At 41.4% G+C, this 26,288-nt stretch overlaps 2 protein-coding genes across 3 annotated transcripts in view; one reads left to right on the forward strand and one right to left on the reverse strand.

Annotated features, from left to right (window-relative positions):
- Positions 1-3,021: 3,021 nt before the first annotated feature.
- Positions 3,022-15,315, reverse strand: SMDT1 (single-pass membrane protein with aspartate rich tail 1). Its single transcript, XM_089692637.1, has 3 exons — positions 15,073-15,315; positions 9,441-9,581; positions 3,022-3,193 (listed from the first exon to the last, which is right to left on the reverse strand). Exons 1-2 carry the CDS (start codon positions 15,214-15,216, stop codon positions 9,444-9,446), a joined length of 282 nt encoding a protein of 93 aa, XP_089548763.1. The 5' UTR covers positions 15,217-15,315; the 3' UTR covers positions 3,022-3,193; positions 9,441-9,443.
- Positions 15,316-15,393: 78 nt separating this feature from the next.
- Positions 15,394-26,288, forward strand: part of CEBPG (CCAAT enhancer binding protein gamma) — a 30,345-nt gene continuing 19,450 nt past the window's right edge. The window contains exon 1 of one of the 2 annotated variants that reach the window (XM_089692636.1): positions 15,394-15,586. The gene's annotated coding sequence lies outside the window, so the exon portion shown is untranslated. Of the gene's footprint in view, positions 15,650-26,288 lie in introns of both variants that reach the window. The other variant, XM_089692635.1, reaches the window with a different exon arrangement.

Below are 26,288 nucleotides of genomic sequence, written 5' to 3' on the forward strand. Positions count from 1 at the left end.
CCAAAACTAAACTGCATTTTCAAGATGAGGCTGAGAGAGTGTATTTTTAGGCTCCATTCACACTTAGGTGTTTCAAATCGTGAGTGGAGTCGCCACAATTCTGCCCATGATTTAGAAACGTGGTATGAAAATGTGAAAACGCGTGTTCAGGAGCCATTAATTTCAATGGCACCTGAAAACGCAGGGCATTTTGCTTCAACCACGGTGCAATTTTCCACACAACAAACGCACCGCAACCGCGGCAAATATGCCCAGCGCTTTTAGGTGCCATTGAAATGAATGGCACCTCAACATGCAAATGCACATTTTCATAGCACGTTTTCAAATCACGACTATTCCACCAACGATCTAAAACACCTAAGTGTGAATGAAGCCTAGAGGTAGAATTCTTGATGTATCTCTTGAATGTATGCCCTTTTTAACCACATGCCGCCCAGCCACAGTATAAATACGGCGGCAGGGGGTCACGGCTGGGCAAAAGCACGTTTCCAAACATGTTTTGTAAACAGGTAGGGGGCGCGCGCGAGGCGCACCGCCGCCTTACCTGTCCCGCCAATCACAGTCACGGATGTCAGTTGCCGGGTCACAGCCGGTCGTTACCGGCTATGTCCCGGCGATCGGCGGCAATCGCTGACAGAGAGCACAGCTGCAGTAGCTGTGCTTTCTGTCAGTTCCCTGACAGCTCCAGGACACGCTGATCGGGACAGAAGAGTTTCTCTCTCCCGATCAGCTGTGTTCCCTGCAGTACACACCCCCGCCTCCTAGTAAAACACTCCCCTCACACAGTTAACCCTTTCCCTGAATAATAAACTTAACCCCTTCCTCCCCAGTGCCATTAGTACAGTGTCAGTGTTTTTTTTTTTGCACTGATCACTGTATTGGTGTCACTGGGGATGTCAGTGACCCCAAGTCAGTACCCCCCAATTTCAGAATGTCCGCCGCAGTCCCGCAATAAGTCGCTGATCGCCGCCATTATTAGTATAAAAAAAAAAAAACTAAAAATCCCAGTATCTTTCCCGCCATTTGTAAACGCTATAGCTTTCACGTAAACCAATTAATTTACACGTATTGTTTTTTTTTTTAGCAAAGACATGTTGCAGAATGCATTTTGGCAGAAATTTATGACTAAGTTTGATTTTTAAATTTTTTTTTACTGCACATGTTCTATAGCAAAAAGTTCAAAATATTGTTTTTTTTCCTCAAAATTGTCAGCCTTTTTTTTTTATAACGCAAAAAATAAAAACCGCACAGGCGATCAAATACCACCGAAAGAAAGCTGAATTTGTGGAAAAAATGGATGTAAATTTCATTTATGTACTGTATTGCATGACCGCGCAATTGTCCGTTAAACTAGCGCCACGCTGTATAGCAAAAAAATGGTGTAAATTGCAGTATCTATACCATAGTTTGTAGACGCTATAACTTTCACACAAAGCAATCAATATACACTTATTAGTATTTTTTCTACCAAAAACATGTAGAATACATTTTGGCCTAAATTTATAACCAACTTTGAGTTTACTATATATTTTTTATAGCTGAAAGTAAAAAATATTGTTTTTCTTCAAAGTTTTTGGCCTTTTTTTGTTTATAGCGTGAAAAATAAAAAGCGCACAGGTGATCAAATACCACCAAAAGAAAGCTCTATTTGTGTGAAAAAAAGGATGTAAATTTCATTTGGGTGCAGCATTGCATGACCGCGCAATTATCAGTTGAATTAGTGCAGCACCGAGTAGCAAAAAGAGGCCTGGTCATTAAGGAGGGTAAATCCTCTGGAGGTCAAGTGGTTAATGTATGAGATTATTTTGACATTGCCAAGTCTGATCTACAAGCACCCCCAAAACCTTTTCTATCAGACTCTCCCAGGGTAGCCCCTTTTAATGTGCATTTTGGCACCCATAACTTTACATTTCTCAATACTGTACCGTATCTGCCTGACCCTCTATTTTGTCAAGGTGTTCCTGTATTGATGCCATGTCCTGTACTGAATGTGTATGAAAAAACCCTCCGCGCAATAGACCGCCTACGAGACAAATATTGCGGCTAGCATGTAATGTGGTCCCACATGTAAACCATAAATTTAAAAAATGCAGCGCAGTACTATAAACTCAAACACAGTGCTACTAATACACGTTGGATATTAGTAGCACTATTTATGAGTTTATAGCACTGCGCTGCATTTTTTAAAAAATGTATATCCTGTACTGAGGCTATTGCTAGATGTGCGATTCTGTTAGTTGAGATTCATTTTTCGGACGAAAATATAATTTTCGAAGATTCACAATCTGAACGAATCCAAAAAAAAAAAGGTATACCAAAATTTTTTTTGATTCATTCGGATTATTGAGCAGAGCAAGGTGTTAAAGCAGAACTACCAATCAAAAAAACACGGCACCCACGAAGATAGCGACAGTGACCAGGCAGAGTTAGGTATATTCAGGAGTTGAGTCGCTTTAAGGAAACAAAAGTTCACTCACTTAAAATGAATTTATGTTTTTATAGAACACAATTACTGTTAATTTTTATGTGTGCTATCAACTACACCTCCTGTCACTTTACTTCATCACTATACTGTATCAATAATATGTATGCATTATTATAATGAATTAATGGTTTAAAGCAGAACTTAATAAACCAGTTCAGGACCCAGATGTACCTAGTACGTCAAGTCCTACCTGAGGCCACCAAAAATTTTCCCAATCAGCAAAAGGCATTTTTGACACAAAAGCACCAGGATAGTTCAAATGAGTTTCCCTATCCCTCAGGAGCCATTTAAGCCCTTATGTCATATATATATATATATATATATATATATATATATATATATATATATATATATATATATATATATATATATATATATATATATATATATATATATAAAAACTAAAAACCTCCTTAACTTAGTTTTCCACTTTGATAAAACCATTCTGAGACAAAAACATAACATTCTGAGAACGGCAAGAGTCAATTTGGTAATCCACTTCAGGAACAAAAAAAAAAACAAAAAAACAAAACGTATTAAATTTTAATTAAATTTAATATACATAATTTTTTTCTATCCCACAATATTGAATCACCACATAGGCAATGATCCCTTTATACAACATGCAGTGAATCAGAGGAACAGCATCCCAAGGAAATAGTATTGATAAGGCGCCATTGAGGAACATGACTTCCAGCAGGCATGTATCTGCAAAGAAAGAAAAAAACACACAATGAATACCATTTAATCTTAAGGTTTATATAATGCAAAGAAATATTTACATATACAACCTATACCAGAAGTATCTGACTATTCTAGAATTATACAATTTCCAAAGAAAAGAAAAAAAAAAAAAAGTAAAAATTAAGGCAATGGATATTGTAAATAATATACATTAACAAAAAAAACAAATGTAGTCAAAAAAGTGTGTTTTTAAGTCCATTAACATTGAAAGCCTTGTTTGGCACAAATGCTCTAATGCACATTACGATGCCTTGCATTAAAGGCAACCCACTCATTTGAACTGGCTGCTTAGTGCACCAAAACAGGTTAATGTAGCATTTTTGGCAGTGTTTCATAAGCTGGTGCATTGCACCACGCTACAACACACGTTCATCAGCAAGGTGTGTTGGGATGCCACTCAGATGAATGGCTCTGCAGAGCATCAAGGAGCCTAATGCACTTTATTGCAACAATGTGAATCCAGCCTAAAGGTTCCATACAGTATTAAAATGGAGAGTGCAATTTCACAATACATTTCTTTTTTAGTGGCAGTATTATTACATTGCATATCTTTTCTCAATTGCTTTGTACTGATCCCAGTCAGAAATTTGCATTTCTACTTGATAGTGCAAAAACACTACAGTGAAGTTACTGGTAAGATGAACGTTCAGTGACAACCACTTGTTTAGCAAATAGAGCCATTTAGTACACAGTCAGCATTTAGTAGTGTATTGGCCATTACTCATTTAAAGAAACATTACAATCAAAATTTATCGCTGGAATGCGGTTTTCTGACATGCCAGTCATTTTCAGTTGAATACTTACAGGTGAAACTCGAAAAATTAGAATATTGTGCAAAAGTTCATTTATTTCAGTAATGCAACTTAAAAGGTCAAACTAATATATGAGATAGACTCATTACATGCAAAGCAAGATAGTTCAAGCCGTGATTTGTCATAATTGTGATGATTATGGCTTACAGATCATGAGAACCCCAAATCCACAATCTCAGAAAATTAGAATATTACATGCAATAAATAAAACAAGGATTGTACATAGAACAATATCGGACCTCTGAAGAGTATAAGCATGCATATGTACTCAGTACTTGGTTTGGGCCCCTTTTGCAGCAATTACTGCCTCAATGTGGCATGGCATGGCAGCTATCAGCCTGTGGCACTGCTGAGGTGTTATGGAAGACCAGGAAGCTTCAATAGCGGCCTTCAGCTCTTCTGCATTGTTCGGTCTCATGTCTCTCATCTTTCTCTTGGCAATGCCCTATAGATTCTCGATTGGGTTCAGGTCAGGCGAATTTACTGGCCAATCAAGCACAGTAATCCCACGATCCCCAAAAAGCTTGTCTGCGGAAGGAAGCATGAAGTGCTCCAAAATCTCCTGGTAGACGGCTGCGTTGACCCTGGACTTAATGAAGCACAGTGGACCAACACCAGCAGATGACATGGCTCCCCAAATCAACACAGACTGTGGAAACTTCACACTGGACTTCAAGCATCTTGCAGTGTGTGCCTCTCCATTCTTCCTCCATACTCGGGGTCTTTGGTTTCCAAATGAGATGCAAAAGTTGCTCTCATCAGAAAAAAGGACTTTGGACCACTGAGCAACAGACCAGGTCCGTTTTTCCTTAGCCCAGGTAAGACGCTTCTGATGTTTGTTGTTCAGGAGCGGCTTGACAAGAGGAATACGACATTTGAAGCCCATGTCCAGGATCTGTCTGTGTGTGGTGGCTCTTGATGCACTGACTCCAGCCTCAGTCCACTCCTTGTGAAAGTCCCCAACACTTTTGAATGGCCTTTTCCTGACAATCCTCTCCAGGCTGCAGTCATCCCTGCTACTTGTGCACCTTTTTCTTCCACACTTTTCCCTTCCACATAACTTTCTATTAATGTGCTTTGATACAGCACTTTGGGAACATCCAACTTCTTTTGCAATTACCTTTTGAGGCTTTCCCTCCTTATGGAGCGTGTCAGTGATGGTTTTCTGCACAACTGTCAGGTCAGCAGTCTTTCCCATGATTGTGATTCCTACTGAACCAGACTGAGAGACCATTTAAAGGCTCAGGAACCCTTTGCAGGTGTTATGGCCTAATTAGCTAATTAGAGTGGGACACTTTGAGCCTAGAACTTTTCACAATATTCTAATTTTCTGAGATTGTGGATTTTCATGATCTGTAAGCCATAATCATCACAATTATGACAAATCACGGCTTGAACTATCTTGCTTTGCATGTAATGAGTCTATCTCATATATTAGTGTCACCTTTTAAGTTGCATTACTGAAATAAATGAACTTTTGCACGATATTCTAGATTTTTGAGTATCACCTGTACGTATAGGTTTTGGTATGATTCCAGCTATAGTACACTGATTTCCAAATTTCTTATTTTCGGATGATGAAACATGAACCAAGATTGTCCAGTGGAAGAGCTGAAAAAGTGGTTGAAAACACACACATATACACACAATAATATAGAACACACACACAGTGAAGTGAAAATTGTATCTGTTCATCCACAGCCTTCTCTTCTCTTTAGCCTTCCATTTTACACAGAATCTTTCAGCTCTGAAAAGCAGGGAAGGAGATGTGAAGTCTCGCACTACAAAGCTCAGTATGGAGAGCTCTGAGCCCTGATTGGAGGGAAGAGTCACACAATCTCCTCACAGTACACAGGGAACATGCACAGCTGTGGCTGTCAATCACCGGTTGTGTGCTGCAGCTCCCGTCCCTTGTCACCAATTATCTCTTATTTTATATGCGAGGTTTACGAACACTTTAAATTTTGGAGAATGTGTAGAAGTGCTTGAAGCTCGATCATGTGTCTTCTCCTGTCCTTTTTCACTAGACCGTTTTTCCCTCACTTCCTGTATTCAGAGACTCAACAGCAAGTGAAAGGAATTCTCCCACCTTTGGCAGTTGTCATCAAAAGCCAATGAGTAGATCTTCCCTGCTCCTAGAACAACTGAAAAATTATGGTTTATCCAGCTGACAATGGTCCCTAGAACAAATAGTGAGGTTAAATCTCCCAAACTGTGATGCAGACAGAATTAAAAACCTGACAGAGGTTCTAATCCTTCAATTAGCTTTCAAACTAGGGAAAGGTTTAGAGTTAAATGAATCTATCTCTAATAAACACTTTTTTTTAACAAATATTTAATACAGGTGTACCTCGGTTTACTAACGCATCAGTTAACAATTTTCGGTTTACAAATGAAAATCCATTGAAAATAATGCTCGGGTTAAGAATTTGTTTCGCAATACAAAGTGTATGTCAGTGCTGATTTTTAAATGCAATTGCCAGCTTTTTTTTTTTTCTTCACTATAGCTCACAGAATTAGCTGTCACTTTGTTTCTTTTATCTCAGAAAACAAACTAAAAGGAAACTCTCTTTCTTTTAGCTGGGGGGAAGTGACAGCTGATTCTCTGAGCTATAGTGAAGAAAAAAAAAGCCAGTAATTACATTTAAAAGCCAGCACTGACCAATAGTGACAGCGACATTTTTTTTGTTACTTTTCTCTGACCTCCAGAACAGATTAATTGGTTTTCATTGCATTCCTATGGGAAACTGTGTTTCTGTTTACAAATTTTTCACAATACGAAATGTCCCGGAGAACACATTAAATTCATAAACAGAGGTATACCTGTACTTGAAAAATGTGGGGGGGGGGGGGGGGTTCTAAAGGGTGCACGGGAGCACCTATATACCACCCATTTCCCCCCAATCCAATCCCTGACCCCTTCTGCTCTGCATTTTCCTGTTAATTTCTGGAGATCGTAATCCCTATAAAAGGAAGAACAAAATATGTTTCCATATTATTCTATGTTAATCCCCCATAACCTCTAAGGCTAGCCTTGACTTTTTGAATTCCTCCCATTTGTTCCATCTTGTATGGTGACTCTCCATCTTATCTTCATTCAAATGATAAACTTCCTCCAATTTACATATTTGATCCACCCAGTCCTTTATTTTCGGCACCTCCTGTCTCCTCCAATACTTGGGGATTAGTCCCTTTGCTGCATTCGAATAGTACAATAAACCAGATCCTTTGTATTTTTTAACTGAAAACTTAGTACTATGAAAAAGGCAAATCTCTGGGTCTACTAGAATATCAACCTCTGTAATTTTCTGAATCAAGCTTATTATTTTCCCCCAATACTATTGTATTTTAGAACACTCCCACCATATGTGATACATTGTGCCTCTACCTCCACATCCACACCAACATAAAGGTGAATTATCTCCACTCAATCTTATGTGCCACACTCGGTGTGATATACCATCTTGCCAAACACTTATAATTAATTTCTACCTCCTGCATAATTATATTTCCGTGGATTATTCTATACATTTTCCTCTGTTTTTCCACATCTATTGTTACTCCTATTTCTCTTTCCCATTTTTCTATATATGGAGGAATTATATCTGCATTTATTTCAGTGAGAATCATATATTTTAGAGGTTCTGTGTTTCCCATCTCCCCGTGTACCTAACAAGTGCGCAAAAGGATTCCAATCCTCTCTTATTCTTAAAGGCTTTGGAAGATTTCCTTTAAATTATTTCAATTGAAAATAACGCCACTCATCCATTCTCGTAAAAACGTCTTTTTTTCCCAATTCCTTAAGTGATCCTATTTCCTCTCCACCATTATATCCCTTAATTGTGCATCTTCCTTCTTAATCTACTTCCCTGTGATACCTTCTTTACCCGGGGGGAAAAACTCTGTGGACTTTAAGGGCATTAACAATGAATTAAATTCCCATCCCATCTGTTTGTGTAAAACATCCCAAACTCTTAAAACATTAAATGTGCACAAAGTCGTACTGCCTGCTAATCCTCTGTATTGTGGAGGTAACCATACAATTCCGCTTAATTTAATATTAATAGATTTTCTATTTTAATCCAGCTTTTCCCCTCTGCATTATATGTCCACTCAAAAGTTCTCGCCATGATTACCGAGTTATATCTTTTTAAATCTGGGACTCCCAATCCTCCTCTTTATTTCTACATAAAATTTCCTGGCTTATTCTCAGTTTTTTATTCCTCCAAATAAATCTTAACATTTTTTTTTATTGATCTAAAGTATACTTTTGGTAGTTTAATTTAGTTTAATCATTTGAAATGTATATAATATTTTTGGAACACTCACCATGTTTATCAAATTTATACGACCTATCCATGAAGGGGTTCCCCCACCTAATTTCCTTAGTTCATCCCTGATCTCATTTAATAATGGGATATAATTCAATTTATACAAGTTCTTGGAGGATACAGTTAATTTTATTCCTAGATATTTCAATCCTTTTTCTCTCCAAACAAAGGGAAATTCCTCCTGTAACCTATTTTTCTCTCTATTTGGAAGATTTATGTTTAAAATTTCTGTTTTTGTTGGGTTAATTTTTGATTTAACATCTTGAGATGTCAAATTTAAAGCTCCTCTTAATCAAAACATTTGGTGACTTATTATATTAGGGATGTACCGAAATTTCGGCCACTGAAACACATCGGCGAAAATAGCCCATCGGCATTTTGCCAATAAGAAAAATGTAGCCGATACAGGAGACTGTGTACTGCAGATGTGGGGGGGGGGGGGGGGGGGGTGACAACTGAGAAAGGCAGGAGAGGAGCAGTGTACACAGTGACTGGCTATCCCTATATATCAGTGCCGGTTTTTACATGTAATTACCGGCTTTTTTTTTCCTTCACTATAGCTCACAGAATTAGCTGTCACTTTCCCCCCAGCTAAAATAAAAAGTTTCCTTTGAATTTCTTTACCGAGTTAAAAGAAAAAGTTTCCTTTAGCTCCAGGGAAAGGGACAGCTAATCCTGTGAGCTATAGTGAAGATAAAAAAAAAAAAAGCCAGCAATTGCATTTAAAAACAGGCACCGACATATAGTGACAGCCAGTGCGGGAGCCTCTCTGCTCCTTCTCCTTGCACACACTGCCCCCTGCCCCCTCCTCCCTACAAAGAGGACCTGTCACTCATATACTATCACATAGGGGACAATGTGATAGCAATAAAATCATAAGTAAAAAAAAAATAAAAAATATACATGAAAAGTAGGAAAAAAAAAAATACAAAAAAAATTGGAGCCTCCCCACCCTCACATACACAGACATTTCGGTTTTGGCTACATGCATTCTGAATTTTCTGTATCGGTTTCAGCACCAGAACATTTATTTCAGTGCACCACTATATTATATTCCAATGTAATTACCTTTCAGTCGTCGTCATCATCATCCTCTGGAACGAATATGTCATGCTCCTCTAATAGAGCAGCAAAACTTTTGCTGATTTGTGTTCCTACATATAAAAATGGGACCACCACAGTGAAAACTCTAAGCAAGCCAAAACTTACCTAGAAAAAAAAACAAAAAAACAAAAAACAAAAAAGGACAATTACTTCATCATAAGAAACCAGACAGCAACATCTAAATTATTATTTACTCAACAGAATCCATACATCAACAGCTAAAAGTGATGTTTGAACAAATGAACATAAGCATATTATATATATCCCTGTCAGCTCCTGCACACTGCTTTGCAAAGCAGTGTGCTTACAGTGAAGCACAAACACAGAACTTAACGTAAAACAGCACACAGTTAACCCTTTGATCACCTCACGGGTTAAACCCTTCATGCCCAGTGCCATTAGTACAGTGTCAGTGCTTTTCATTAGCACTGATCACTGTATTGGTGTCACTGGGGACAAAGAAAGATTGTTTTTTGCTCAAAATTGTCGCTTTTTTTTTTTTCTTTAATAGCGCAAAATATAAAAAACCGCACAGGCGATCAAATACCACAAAAACAAAGCTCTATTGGTGGGGGGGAAAAAAAAAAGGAAGTAAATTTCAATTGGGTGCAGCGTAGCATGACCATGCAATTGTCAGCTAAATAACGCAGCGCTGTAACCCAAAGAATGGCCTGGTCAGGAAGGGGGGGGGGGGTAAATCCTCTGGAGGGCAAGTGGTTATAGAGGAGCTCCAGTCATATTTGTGTTTATTAAAAGTTAGCAGCTAAAAAAAAACAAAAAAAAAAAACTGTAGCAGCTGACTTAAGAGACAGACACTCGCCTGTCCCAGGATCCAGCAATGTGCTCACCTGAGCCGTTCCTTCCATCGATCTTCTGTCCCTAGCACAAGCATCTCTACTGTGGGCACCTGTCTGTGACAGCTTGTGGCTTTACATTGTGAATGGTCCTGTGTCATGTCCCAGAAGACAGTGGGGAGGATGGATCAGAACTGCTGCTCAGATCGCCCACCCACTCTCCCCCTTCCCCGAAAAAAAGGGCCATTTTGTGAAGAGGCATGGGGGAGGAGGCCTTAAAGTACAATTTCCCCTTTTGGATGAAGTTCTGCTAGCTCTATCAAATGTGTGGAATTTTGTTTTTTTTAGTGTACTATCCTCACCATGCGAACTTTCCAGTGCTAGTTATACATTGACTTTAATGTATTTTGCTTTGCATGAAGAGTAGTGTATCCCATGGTCCCTAAACTTGGAAGTTCAATCTGCTGGTTCCTCACTCCTGGAGGCTCAGGAGCAAGGGGAAACTAAGTCTATGTAAATGGCATACAATTGAAGTGAATTTATTAAAAGTGGCCATTAACTAGTTTCCAACCCTGCTATAACAAAAAGACAGCTACAGCATAGTTGGCTAGTTCTGGGGCATGCATCGGGCATGATTTTTGATCGCTGCATCCTTCGGACTCAGCTGATCAAGTGTCCAGGTAAAGGGCCAATCAGAGCGGCTTTTACCACGTGATCAACTGTGTCCAATCACAACTGATCAGTGTAAATAGGAAATGTCGGTTATCGGCAGTCCTCTCCTCACGCTGACTGCGTGAGGAGAGGAGAGCCGGTAAGCGGCATTTCTCGGGACATCTGTACTGATTGTCAGTGCAGCCCCATCAGTGCTTGATATCAGTGCCATATATTGGTGCAACCTCATCAGTGCTGGCTGTCAGTGCCATCAGTGTAGCCTCATCTGTGAAGGAGAAAAATCAGTTATTTACAAAACTTTATGACAGAAACTAAGAAAAACTTTTTTTTTTTTCCTTCAACGTTTTTGGTCTTTTTTTTTTTATTTCTTTAGCAAAAAATAAAAATTCCAATGGTGGTTAAATACCACCAAAATATTTGTCTAAAAAAAAAAAAAAAAAAAAAAAACTCCAGTATGCCATCCATTGAGAGTGCAGTGTGCATGAGCCAGTGCTGTCACAAATATGAAAAATGTGAAAACCTATGCACGTCTAAAAGGCATTCATTATACCTACAGCTAAGCCTTATTATATAATTACCTATAGGTACAAATCATAAAGCGTACTTTGCTTCCACTTTAATACAAAGGAGAAGGAAGTGAAGTGGTTTTCATAAAAAAAAAAATAAAATAAACTGGGCATGGGCTTTAACCACTTCAATACCGGGCACTGTCACTCCCTTCCTGCCCAGGCCAATTTGAAACGCTGTCGCACTTTGAATGACAATTGCGCAGCCAGGCAACACTGTATCCAGATGAATTTTTTATAATTTTTTTCACACAAATAGAGCTTTCTTTTGGTGGTATTTAATTACCACTTTTTTTTTCATCTTTTGCTAAATAAATGAAAAAAAGACCAAAAATTTGGAAAAACAAAGTGCTTTTCTTCATCTCTGTTATAAAATTTTGCAAATAAATTATCTTTCCTGACAGCTCCATGTCAGCACAGCTGGGTAAGGGCCTAGCCCCCCAGCTGTGCTGACATAGAGCTGGTCAGGAAAGGAAAATTACGATATCTGCCTTTCAATTTTCTTTTTTCCTGAGACCTCCATGTCAGCACAGCTGAGGGGCAGGGCCCTTACCTAGCTGTGCTGACATGGAGCCCATCAGGAAAGAAAAATTACAGTAAGTATCTGTCATTCAATCTTCCTTTTTCTTCATAAATTTAGGCCTGAATATATTCTGCTACATTTTTTGGTGAAAATAACCCAAATCAGTGTTTATTATTTAGTCTGTAGGAAAATTATAGAGTCCACAAACTATGGTATATATCTGAAAAATCGATCAATCCTGATATACTGATGGCCTATCTCATTTCTTGAAGCCCAAAAATGTCAGACAGTACAGACATCCCCCAAATTACTCCTTTCTGGAAATGAGACAAAAGGTATTTAACATAATAAACATGTGCATTCCAGCAAGGTGGGATAGCATACCACTTATGTGCTAGTGTATTCCCACCCAGCTCCTTTGAACAAATGAACAGCACACCAGCTCTGTGATGAAAAAAAAATCCTGCAACAAGACCTAGTTTTGTTTTTTCTGTGTTAAGTGTGCTGCAGTCTATTCATTTTAAATTAACTTCTTTGTCTCTACCCCACCTTTATGTTGTTTATCCACTCTTCACTTTTATTCTGAGTTGTATAATAAACATACAAACTCAGCTGATCCATCATTGATATGTTATGATCTGACGCTTCACACTAAGGCCTGTGCTGCCATCCCTTCCCAGATGTCATTGTGAGCTGGTTGTCTCTTCTGGGTCCTTGCAGCTGCCCCTTGAGGACGTTCGGCCAGGTCCTTCCTCAGCTTTGTACGCCTCAGGTGAGGTCTCCTGATGCAGATAACCCAAGAGACTGATAATTCTCACCAAGGTGAAAATGGAGGTGGAGGAGGGTCAGACCATAAATTAAAAAGTGTCACCTTAAGAAGTGTTTCTCAACCTTCTCCAGTCAGGGCACCCTTGAAAATGTTTTTCATTCTAAAGGAACCCTAGTTAAGGCTTGGTTCACACAACTGGGAATGTGCGCAAAATTGCATACACACACACACAAACGTGCTGCTCTTTAGATGATGCACAAGGGTGCGAGTAATTGTTAATGTTACTCCCGTGCATTAGCAAATACAAAGGATTTTTGGTGTGGCACAACAAAAAAAAAAAAAAAAAAATGAATGGGCTGCAAAATCACACTGCACTGTACCCTCTCTGCTAACCTCTGCATCCCAATCCCACCTTTGGACCCCAATCCCCCTGCTAATCTCTGCACCCCAGAACCCTACTGCTCACCGCTGCACTGCAACCCCCCTCTCTGATAACCTCCATAACCCAGACCCCACCCTGTACCCCAAAACCTCCCACTATGCTCACCTCCGTACCCCAAACACTCCCTCTCTGCTCACCTCCGTACCCCAAAACCCCCCTCTCTGCTCACCTCCGTACCCCAACCCCCCTCTCTGCTCACCTCCGTACCCCAACCCCCCTCTCTGCTCACCTCCGTACCCCAACCCCCCTCTCTGCTCACCTCCGTACCCCAACCCCCCTCTCTGCTCACCTCCGTACCCCAACCCCCCTCTCTGCTCACCTCCGTACCCCAACCCCCCTCTCTGCTCACCTCCGTACCCCAACCCCCCTCTCTCTGCTCACCTCCGTACCCCAACCCCCCTCTCTCTGCTCACCTCCACACCTCAAACCCCTCTCTCTGCTCACCTCCACACCCCAAACCCCCCTCTCTGCTCACCTCAACACCCCAAACCCCTCTCTCTGCTCACCTCAACACCACAAACCTCTGTTAGCTAAGCTCCACTCTCCCTTTTGATCCTCTCTGTGCCCTGCTTTCCACTCACCAGAGCCTCATGGCAGACCGTTCTTCTATTACAATCCACACAGCTGTGGGTGGTGCTGGCCAGGTACTGTCCTCTAGGGGGAGGCAGAGAGTTCAGAATTTAGAAAGCTGCCTCCCCCCGCCACTGCTTTGCAGTACGCCAACCGAGCTTTTGCTGTCGTGATATTCGGTAGAGCGGGAGTTCAGTTGGATCTCACAGCTTTTTCAAGGACAATGCCATGGCACCCCTGAGGAACTCAGACGGCACTCCGGTTGAGAAATGCTGCAATAAGAGCCAAGCACACTGTGTTTATGGTGTGAATGGGCCCCGTGGGTGGGGAGGCAACAAAGACCAAATCAATAAGGCCCTGTTCACATCGGAGTGTAGTGGAAGCTTGTGTCCCTGCACGTGGTTTTTTGGAGCATGTCCGCTTGTCATGCATAGGGCAACTCATTCACATGAATGGGCTGCTTTATGTGCTGCCAAAGACGCTCACATTTTTTTTGTAGTGTGGCACATTTTTTAACCGAATGTTTTGACACATTTATAGTGCAAGTGCCACGCAGCAAAACACAAGTGTCTGCTACCAGCACCTGAGATGCCATTAATAATTAAAGTGGATGTAAAGGCTGAAGGTTTTCTAATGTGTGAAGGTAAAAAACCTTCTGTATGCAGCAGCTCCCCCATACTTACATGAGCCCCATCACGATCCAGCGATGTGCACGAGAGCCTTGGCTCTCCCCCCTCATTGGCTGAGACGGCAGCTGGAGACAATGAATGTCAGTCACAGCCAATGAGGGGGTGGGGCATGAACTGACAAGCAAAGCAGTGGCTCAGGAGCCCCGATAGCAAGCTGCTTGCTCTGGGGGCAGGAGGGAGGGTCCAGGAATGCCAGAGGTGGCCCCAAGAAGAAGAGGATTGGGGCTGCTCTGTGCAATACTACTGCACAGAGCAGGGAAGTATAAAAAGTATAAATGTTTGGCACTTCAAGCATGACAGCACATTTCTGAAACGCGTAACAAAATGCATGTTTCTGAGGCTGTCACACATTCCACAAACAGCCAGGTGTGCATGCAGCCTCATTGTCCTCTCTGGGAGACCTGTGTGGGCCGTCCAGCATTGTGACGGAAGGTTCCAGAAGGGGTAACCATAGAGGTAGACATCACACTGGAGGGGAAGGCAGAACACAGCTCTCAGTAGATGACCCTCTTCTATATAGAATGTTTACCATCCAAACCCCAGCACTGAGCCCCCTCCCGTCCAGACTCACTTTCTCCGGTTTCGGATGGATGGCCCCGGTACTTGTGGTGACAGCAGTCCGGCCAGGCACACTAATCCCCGTCCTAGGTTTCCTCAGGAGTCCTCCTGCCCTGGCCGCGAGCCGTGCTGAATAAAAGCCGACACTGGCCGCCATTGTTCTCCAGACCGACCCAGCAGCTTCAGGTGACAGCGGAAACCCGGGATGACATCACACCCACCTGACCAAACCTCTCCACGCTGCGTCACGTGACCCGCCCGGAAAGGCCGTCCACTCACCCGCTTTACCCATTACGTAAGGACCCGAGCGCCCCCTACCGCCCACAGCGCGGGCTCTCACCAACGCGCCGCTCCACCAAATCGGCTTTTAATTGGCTGCCAGAGCTGTCACTTAGACGATTGCATCATGCTGCTTTTTCGGGGAAAGACCCGTATGATTTCGCAATCATCCTTTGTGCGGTGAGCTCCGTGTCGGGGAACCGATTGGCGGAGGAAGAAGACGGTCATCCGCGGAGGTGTTAGAGAAGGTGATCGCGGGGGGGAGGGAGAGGACTTCCTTCCCCGGACAGCAGAGGGCTCGTCTTCAGCAGGTATCCGGGGGGCACCGCACACACCGGGCACTGCCACTCACATGGGCATACAGCTATGGGCGGAACTTCTCCGCTCTTCCTGGAAACTTCCAAATCTTAGGACTTCCAGCTGTTTGATGGCTAGCTTGTCAATGGAAGGGTTAAATTATGGGAGACAACCAATAGGGTATGACGTCACTGCTGAACAATTGCTGCAAGAGCTTATAAAGTGTTGAGTGCTCTCCCCATATGTGTCCCCTGTGGCCGATCCTGACCGTCTCCAATCTACGTGAACACGTCCTATTCCTGGTGGGCTTGGTCATAGAGCTGTCCCTAGTAACCCATCATAAACTCAATTGTACAATCAACTTTTGTTCCTTCTTTCTGGTTCCCCTTTGGCATTGGTGATGTACCCTCCGCCTCACAGGTGCCCCCTGGGAAGGTTACATCACCAAGGCCTTCCAGGGAAACTTTGTCAGATCTTGCATATGCTCTGTACGTGACTGGGTGCTGCCTATCGAGGGTTCACACTCATGTCTGTGCCCACCCCAGCTCATCCCTACTGCCTATCCCTGAACAAGTCAGATCTGACATCATAAGAGGGCCATCACAGAGCAAGGAAGAAGAAGACATCCATGGATGATGTTTTTTACAAATTATAATGCAGAGCGCAGCTGGGAAAGGGGGAATGTTCCGAACTGTACATTTATCTGTTTGGTTTGTTTATTTAGCCCTCATTCACACTTTCTCTACACATGACTTCACTCCCAATTCGCAAAATCCAATTATTTGCCAATCGTCTTTGTTCACATTTGTTGTACATTCGGTTGCTCTAGGCCGCTTCACATGTGTGCCTTGTGTTTTGCGAGCGCTACTTTTGAACTCTATTAGAACACATGCGTTGATGAAAGCGCATCAAAGTCCTGTATGCTGCATCTCTGCTGCGCTTTCACCACAACACAAGTTCGAATAGAGTTCAATGGTAGCGCGGCTAATATTGCGACACGCAAAAAAACACATCCTGCACATGTTAACTAGCCCTTATACTCCAAAAAGTACATAAACGTTTTTTATGTGTGTATTCAGCCCCAGAGAGTTCAATGGAAGCGCACGTAAACATGTGATGCGTTTGTTTTTGCATCTCCTGAAATCCTCTCTTTCCAGTCTAGGAAGCAAACACGTGAAGCTCAAAGTGGTTCTAAAAGCTCAAGGTTTTATACCTTTGTACATTCTATGCATAAAGGTCAAAAACCTTCCCTGTGCAGCATCCCCCCCAGTCCCACATAACACTTACCTGAGCCCCATCTCAGTCCAGCAATGTACATGAGAGCCTCGGCTCTCCAGGTACTCTCCCTCCTGATTGGCTGAGACAGCAGCAGGAACAATCCGAGCCAATGAGGAGGGGGGGTGGGGCTGAGCCACAGCTTTGTGTGTGCAGGGGCTTGGGAGCGTGCCTATCTGGGTTCCCCAATTGCAAGATGCTTGTTCTGGATGCACTGGGCAGGAGGGAGGATCCAGAAATGCCAGTGGGGGACCCAAGAAGAGGGTAATCTGCTGCACAGAGTGGTAAGTATGACATGTTTGTTATTTAAAAAAAAAAAATTGCTTTTAATACCACTTTAACCAGTTCCCGGCCTATAGCAAAACGATGGCTTGGCAGGACGTTCATCGATCTGGGTGGATTTCATATGTCGTCCTCCCGGATTAAGCCTTGTGCGGGGCTGTGCTGTGATCTGTCACCGGCTGTGTGCATTGGACACAGCTGATGACTGACCAGTGTACCAGTCCACTGCTGGTACCATGTGACCGCTGACAATTGTAAACAATGGATGTCTTCCTTTCATGCCATCCATTATGTACAGTTGTGTTGTTAGCTGTGATTGGTTACAATGATCACATGGTACAGACTGGGTCATTCACAGCCCATCTGTGCCATGCTATTAGCTGTGGCCAATCACAGCTAATCACAACAAAAAAACCTGAATGAATTGATTTCAATCAATTAAATGTTTGCCTATAGCAGTGAAATTCCCCAGATCAGTGTCAAAAACAGGTGAAACGTAACATGTTTCTAATGTTAAAAATATCCTTTAATACATGTGCAAGAAGACTTTGTAAAACATTAACATCATCAGGAATATGCTCTGCTCAGGTGTAAATGTAGTCATTTGGGCTGTTTAATAAGTGGAGCTAAACCCTTCTATGTTTTACAGCCAAGGAAGCTGCCATCATGAGATCAGTGATGACAGGGGACATTTGATGGTTTGACAGTATGGTTGAGAGCACAAGCAAATGTGACAGTTATCCCTTCAATGTGACTGTCTTAGGAAATGGTTAAATCAATGGATTTAGTTCCACTTTAACTGTTTCCCAAAGCAGTTCCACTGGAGGCTTTCTTTGAAAGATTTCTATTGGATTTCTTTTTTTATGGTGGCAACTCAAGGTTTGGGATTTTCTTTCACTCTCAGTGAAAACAAAAAACTGAGAGGGTGAATTTCTCTAACGGGGACACAGACAGCGATAAAAACTTGACAGGTGTTCTAATCCGGTCAGAGAGTGGAAGAGGAGGAAGCGCCAACAATAGCTGGGTTATGAAAACCTATGCGTGATGTCAACGCTCCCAGAAATTAGCGTCGTTGTTGCACACTCCCTTACACAAAGCTGAAGGATTCCTGTCCAAATCGCATGTGGTTTCTGGTTTGCCCCACTGCTCCTGTGTGAATCCAGTATAGAAAGACTGGGAAGTGCCATCTAAGGGCAGCAATGGGCAAACAGTTTTTTAAAAAAATGTAACATCTCACATGTTAAAAGTACATGCCTAGCGTGTGAATTCCAAATCTGCATGGTCTTAGTGTCCCCGTCCCGCAGGACCTATCGATGATGAAAAACCAGAGCCGATTGTGGTGCTCATAGGGCTGGGGAAGATGTATAGGCTGTCCGCCCCATGCTGACATCACTTTCGCCCTATACCCACGTGTGCGCTCTAAGCTGGTGTACAGGGGTATGGGAACTTCCTACATCTCCTCCAGCCTTGTGACCACCGCACACGCCCGTGGTTTTCCATCATCAGTGGGTCCTGTGAGACGGGGACAATATGAAGGTGCAGATTTAGATTTGACATGCGAGTTGTTATAAAAAATTTTTAGTAAACTATTTGCCCATTGCTGTTCTTAGATGGCGCTTCCATGTCTTTCTATACTGGGTTCACACAGAATCGCACCGCATTCCTGTTTAAATCACATTGCAAGGTATCGTTTTTGGGTATTGGCACATTTGCATGCGTACAAGTGCTCATGCAAATACTCGGTATTGGTATCGGTGCAACCCTAATAAACATAGAATTTTTTTTTTTTTTTTTTTACGTCTGTCCTTTTTTGTTGTCAGATATCCCCTCAATTCCTGTCCTGGGGTCAAGCTCTTCATCAGACAAGAGATGATGTACTGTCTCAAACAGAGCCTCTGATGGCAGCAAAATCGTCATGAATTTTAAACTGTCTTCACTTAAGTGCGACATAAATGTCAATGCTGAGATATTGGTCCAGGAATCTCTAAACAAACATCTAATCGGGTACCTACCTCCCCAATAGCGGCCATATAACCCAATTCATAGACTAAAATTAGGAATGGCAAATATTTTACATCTGTCCCTGGTTTTCCTAATGTCTGTGGAGTCATTCTGAACATACCTGGATGCTATCCAGATCTTTTCAAGGTGGCTTGTTTGGCACATTTGCAATATATCCTAGGTCACAGTACTAGCTCCTTGATTGACTAATATTATACTTGTTTAAGAAAAAGAAAATGACCCATATTTATGTCTGCGTAGCTGTGACCACACACCAAACAAAGATTCAAATGTGTTCCCATTCCAGACACCTAGGGCCTTCTAACTGACATTCAACAGCCACAGAAAATTCTATATCTTATCAATATCTTATCAAAGTTTTGACAGTTGAATGATTGATAGCGCTAAGCCCACTCTAGGTTTAACATTCAGGAGGGGACATTTAAAGTGGAAATAAACCCTCCTATCCTTTTCAGCCAAGAAAGCTGCCATCTTAGCTTTTGTCTGACCTGCAACTGCCATGGTGCTGCACGTGTGATCAGTTTTGACACCAGCCATTTGATGGTTTGACAGTTTGGTTGAGAACACAAGCAAATATAACAGACTTCCCGACATGCTGGGAATGTAACTGCTTTTTAAAAATGTTAAATTGATGAGTTTATTTGCGCTTTAAGCCTAGGTTCACACTTATGCGTTTGGTGCGGGCCATGTTTGCCACCCATATGAATGGACTGCTGTGTCCTGCAAAATGCAAAAAAAAGTCCCTGCACCTTTCTAGTGCGATTTCCAAAGCGGGTGGCATGCCATTAGGATTAATGACACCCACCCACGGGTCCTGCTTTTTGTGTGAGCTGGTTGCAGCTACGGGATGAAGTGCGGGCCCTGCAGCGGTTTCCACCTGCACAAGTGTGAACCTGGTCTAAGTCTAGTTAGATAAAGAATACTTGAATTAAAGCTGCTCTCCAACCTGCCAACTGCAGTGAAAGATTACAAAGCACTACAGGGCTCTGCAGTCTTTCACCTGAGGCTGTGTATGGCTAGAAGCAGCCATAAATAGTGTACACAGCACTGTAGGCTGTATGATCTTTTTTTAAATGGCAGCGCTGGTCTCTCGAGTTGCTCCTGCTGCTAGAGACCAGCGCTGTCCAACCAGTCTGCGAAGAAGCCACTCTGGTCGAACAGCCACTGCTCGAAGGAACCCCTAGCACCTCTGGAGGAACCTTATGGTTCCATGTAACCCTGGTTAAGAAATGGCAAAATTCAAGGATGAAGGTAGTGAGAAAGCTTATAGATCCTTCAATAGTTTATCAGAGGACATTGTAAAGAAAGAAGACAGCACTCTTTAGATAAAAACAAGTTAAAAGTATTTTTCCTAGCTGAAAGGGCTGGTGAGTAATTATTTATTCCACCTCTAAGATTAAGAAAAGTGTTGTTATTTCAATATCATACATTTAGAGGTTTGCAGAAAGAGGATGAGAGAACCTTCCCAGTACATTAGGCCTGAAGACCCCTTTAGACCTTGGGGTTGCATTGAAGTGTGTAACCACATGTGTGCTGTGTCACACTAATGTGTTGCATTAAGGCCACTCGTGCACTGTGAACAGTTTGCCATTGCACCCCAACATCGTCAGAGAGCAGGGATGATCACTTTTTAAAATGCAATGCCCAGCATTTGTGGTACCAGATACTTTTATTAGCACATTGGATACCATTGAATAGGTTTATTTAAAAAAAGCTTGGTATATTTAGAGCAGGTCTGGGTTCTGCTCTACACACTGAGGATGGATGAGGTAAGAGCTTGAAATGCCTTTGGCTTGTGCCTCCTGTACAAGGTGAGACCAGTCAGACCAGTTATCTGTCAGTTGTCACTGTTCATGTAGATGTATTTGAAATACTTTTACTGATTGACTAACTTTCAATTTCTTCTTGATGAGTCCACCCCACAATTTCCCAGCCCCCCACCCCCTCTTCTTATTAGACTTTTCTATTTTTATTTTTTTGGTGTTTTTTTTTTTTCTTTTAACATACTATATTGCCAAAAAAATGTTTGTATTCTTTTAGAAATTAATGCACTACCTAAGTCTAGCTTGATATTGGCTTCAGCCATCCCTTACGCACTCAGATTGTCAGTGTGGTGCTGTTCCTTTGCTATAGCATCATCTGCTCAGCACAGCACAGCACAATTTAACCACTTGCCGCCCTGCCACTGTAGAAATACGGCGGCAGGGCGGCACTGGCAGGCAAAACCACGTTTTAAAATGCATGTTTTGTAAACAGATAGGGGCGCACGCGAAGCGCGCCGCCGCCCTATCTGTCCCGCCGATCACCGCCGTGGATGTCAGTCGCCGGGTCACAGCCGGTCTTTACCGGCTGTTTCCCAGCGATCGGCGGCAAACAGTGACAGACAGCACAGCTGCAGCAGCTGTGCTGTCTGTCACTTCCCTGACAGCTCGAGGACGAGCTGATCGAGAAAGAAGAGTTTCTCTCTCTCGATCAGCCTTGTCCCATCCAGCACACACCCCCGCCCCCTAGTAAAACACTCCCCTCACTCAGATAACCCTTCCCTGCAAAATAAAGTTAACCCCTTCCTCCCCAGTGCCATTAGTACAGTGTCAGTGTTTTGTTTTTTTTGCACTGATCACTGTATTAGTGTTTTTGGGGATGTCAGTGACCCCAAGTCAGTACCCCCCAATGTCAGAATGTCCGCCGCAGTCCCGCCATAAGTTGCTGGTCGCTGCCATAAGTCACTGATCGCTGCCATTATTAGTATAAAAAAAAAAACTAAAAATCCCAGTATCTTTCCTGCCATTTGTAAACGCTATAACTTTCTTGAAAACCAATTAATTTACACGTATTGGTTTTTTTTTTTTTTTTAGCAAAGACATGTCGCAGAATGCATTTCGGCAGAAATTTGACTAAATTTGATTTTTGCATTTTTTTTTTTACTGGACATGTTTTATAGCAAAAAGTCCAAAATATTCTTTTTTTTTCCTCAAAATTGTCAGCCTTTTTTTAAAGCGCAAAAAATAAAAACCGCACAGACAATCAAATACCACCAAAAGAAAGCTCAATTTGTGGGGAAAAAAAGGATGTAAATTTCATTTATGTACCGTATTGCATGACCGCACAATTGTCCGTTAAACTAGCGCAGAGCTGTATAGCAGAAAAATGGCATAAATTGCAGTATTTATACCATAGTTTGTAGACGCTATAACTTCCACACAAAGCAATCAATATACACTCATTGGGATTTTTTTTACCAAAAACATGGAGCAGAATACATTTTGGCCTAAATTTATAACCAACTTTGAGTTTACTATATATTTAAAAAATATTGTTTTTCTTCAAAATTTTTGGCTTTTTTTTGTTTATAGCGTGAAAAATAAAAAGCGCACAGGTGATCAAATTACACTGAAAGAAAGCTCTATTTGTGTGAAAAAAAGGATGTAAATTTCGTTTGGGTGCAGCATTGCATGACCGCGCAATTATCAGTTGAATTTGTGCAGCGCCGAGTAGCAAAAAGAGGCCTGGTCATTAAGGGGGGTAAATCCTCTGGAGGTCAAGTGGTTAAAGAAAAGAGTTGGGGACTTCTATTCCTGCATTTCTGTATGTAGGACAGCCCATTGAAATGAATGGGCTGCCCTACATGCTGCTGCACAGGTCTGAACAGAGCCTATAACTGGTTATACATGGACCGAAAATCATCTGGTTTAGGAGAAACTGGATGAATTTCAGTATGTGTGTACCTCTGTCTGTTCAACAGAAGCCAATCGTTAGACCAACTTCTGTCGATTGGCCCTGCTGGAGAACCAGCATTTGATCAGCCACTGCAACCAATGGCTGATCTGTGTATTCTGACGGGGGAAGTCCCTGCTGTCAGAATATAATTATGCAGCGGGAGAGATCCCTGCATCCACATTGCTTGCAGGGATATCTGTTTCTTTTTTTTCCCAACCTGCTTAAGCTCTGCTAGAAATGTTTCTTAGTTGTTCCTAAACACCAACTAGGTACAATCACAGGTCATATATTCTTTACTTGATAGGTTTATCTCCACCATGTACCTTACGGATAAGACCATTGCATTGTAAAACTCACAAATATGAAAGTGCTTCTAAGCAGGGTGGATTTGATTTAAATCAAACTGATTTAAATCACTAATCAGTAAGGCTTGATTTAAATCCTAGTTTTCTACATAAAGACTAATTCTTGCTGGTATAACTTTAATATGCAAGTAGATGAAGATTTTTAGAATAACAACTTTTCATATTAGTTTTTTTATCCCCAGTTTAATAGGTTATTCATACATATTTGGACAACTTTTCTGTTGTACTTAGGAAGGAAAAAAATAATCATTACCTTAATAATAACAATTAAATAGATTTATTCAACTGAAACAATAACATTACAGCATATGTTATTTGCTTAAACATCCATGTTTGTTAAAATATATATATTTTGTTTAGCCAAATTAGTTAAGAAACTTAGACTGTCAGCCCCTTCCTCCTCACACTTCGTTTCACTTTCTTCTTGTGCAGATCTATTCCACTCCAAACAATCAGAAAAATATTGTTTCTATTCTATTCACTGAACTTCTTGAAACTTAGCACTGAAGGGGTTGATTCTGTATTCATAGGTTTGTAGAAGTTAGGATTAAGGTCTTTTTTTTAACTTCATGTTATAACATTTTTGCTGTGAAGAAGAGGCATGTGATCTCCGCTGAGTCAAATTCAGTTTTGAGAACTGCAAAAGTAAACCAAGCATCTGTGATAATATCCTGTAGGCAGAGAAACTGCCCAATAATCTTACAAAAACCTCTGGAAGAGCATGACATTGTGAATGGATTAATGGAATTTATTTACCAAACAAATTAAACATATACAGCCTTATTCTACATCATTAAAAAACTAATCTTTATTTCATGATGGAATAACCTTCGGATGGTAATATATTTTCCTCAAAAAGCATTTTATGTAAAAAGATCCGATTTAAATAAAAAAAATCCGATTTTTTTAAACAAATCATTGATTTTTATCTACCCTGCTTCTAAGCATCTTATTCTGTTGTGTTTGATTACATTCACATATGTGATGTAGGCTGTCAAAACCAGCAAGACCTGTTTTACCACTAGGAACATCTGTGAATACCATTTGATCCTGCAAGTGGAACCACCAGAGAGCCACTACTTTTTTTTCTGTTCCAAAGTTTTTATTCATATTTTCAAAATTTACACACCACAAGAATGGGACACATTTGGGAGTATTGACTCTAATCCAAAGGCTAAGGCCTCCGTATCTAGGCCAAATGAGCATACAAAGCAGCTATAAATCTGTAGATCATGAGCTGATGAATACTGTGAGGATAGCATATGCAGAAGACAAGGTGTATCAATACCTTTGATAGGGTGACAACGCACCTCCTTCTGCAGTGAAATCCCTGCAGTGTTGTTACTGCTGCTGTAGCTGCTTAAATGTTGGCACAGATGATAGCCCCTATCTGTGAATGGCTGCACCTAGCGCTGTCAGCTGCCCCGTAGATTAACATCACATTGCTCTGTATGCAGGAGCTTACGGAAATGATAGAAAAAGCCCTGTTCAGTCCTTCCTTCTCCACTGCGTAGCAGGGTGTAGGAGAAATCCAGCTTTTTAGTTACATTTACTATTAAAAGAGGTATATTTTTAAAGTGGTAGTAAATTGTGATTGAAAAAAAAAAAAACTGGTCCCCCTGCAGGCTCATGTCATAATGTGTTAGTATGCACCACATACTAGCACATTATGACAGACTTGCCTAAAAAATTGGATTCCTCCAGCAGTGCGCTGTCACCGCTGACAAGGATCATCACCTGGTCTTCCCTCCAGGTTTGCGGGCTCTGGCCATTTGAATGGCTGAGCTGCGATGTCACTCGCATGCATACGCACGGGAATCACGCTTGTGGTACAGCTCTTTCAATGGACAGCATGCCATTCATTGAGAGTGCAGTGCGCATGCGCTGGTGATGTCACCAGCTGCTACACATGTAAATATCTCCTTAACGGTGCATGTTTAAGAGATATTCACTGTACCTACAGGTAAGCCTTGTATTATAGGCTTTCCTGTAGATACAAGATACAAAGTGGAGTTTACTACCACTGTAACACATTTAACATATTAACTTGCCTTGAAAATGAACTATAATATAAAAACATAAAGGGGGATATAGTGTGACCTATAAATACTGTGAAAGCTATGCACAATTATAGCTATACAGATATAGATGAGAAGTATTTGCTTTGTAATTACTGAAGCAGGTGTCTCAACAAAGAATTTTTCCCATAACACCCTTGTAATTGTAAACAGCTAAATTTGGTCTCAAGGGACTTTATTTTTGTATATCAACTTAAATGGAATTGCTGTAGCCTAGCACTGTACACACAAGGATGGAAAACCTGGATTTATGTAATTTCTGTAACTGACATGTCTAGTGTTTAGGCTATATTTACACCTCTGTATTTTAGTATGGTTGTAAAAAAAAATACTACTGGCTGAATCCGTGTTTGTGTTTAGGAAAAAGTGAGTGCCATGCGGAAGAATGGTTTTAAAAAAAACTATGAAATGTACTGCAACTTAAAATATGCAAATTGGAGGTGTGTGTGTGTATATATAATATAATACACACTGCTAAAAAAAAAATATTAAAGGAACATTTTTCAATGAGAGTATAGCAACAAGTCAATTAAACTCCTGGGATATTGATCTGGTCAGTTAAGTAGCAGAGGGGGTTGTTAATCAGTTTCATCTGTTTTGGTGTTAATGAATTTAACAACAGGTGCACTAGATGGGGAACAATGAGACAAACCCCAAAACAGGAATGGTTTTACAGGTGGAGGCCACTGACATTTTTTTTCCTATTCATCTTTTCTGACTGTTTTTTACTAGTTTTGCATTTGGCTAGGGTCAGTATCACTACTGGTAGCATGAGGCAATACCTGGACCCTACAGAGGTTGCACAGGCAGACCAACTCCTCCAGGATGGCACATCAGTATGTGCCATTGCCAGAAGGTTTGCTTTGTCACCCAGCAAAGTCTCAATAGCATAGAGGATATTCTTGGAGACAGGC

This window comes from Staurois parvus, unplaced genomic scaffold (assembly GCF_062004578.1).
Source record: "Staurois parvus isolate SC_StPar_1 unplaced genomic scaffold, SC_StPar_1.0 ptg000597l, whole genome shotgun sequence".
Lineage (NCBI taxonomy): Eukaryota > Metazoa > Chordata > Amphibia > Anura > Ranidae > Staurois > Staurois parvus.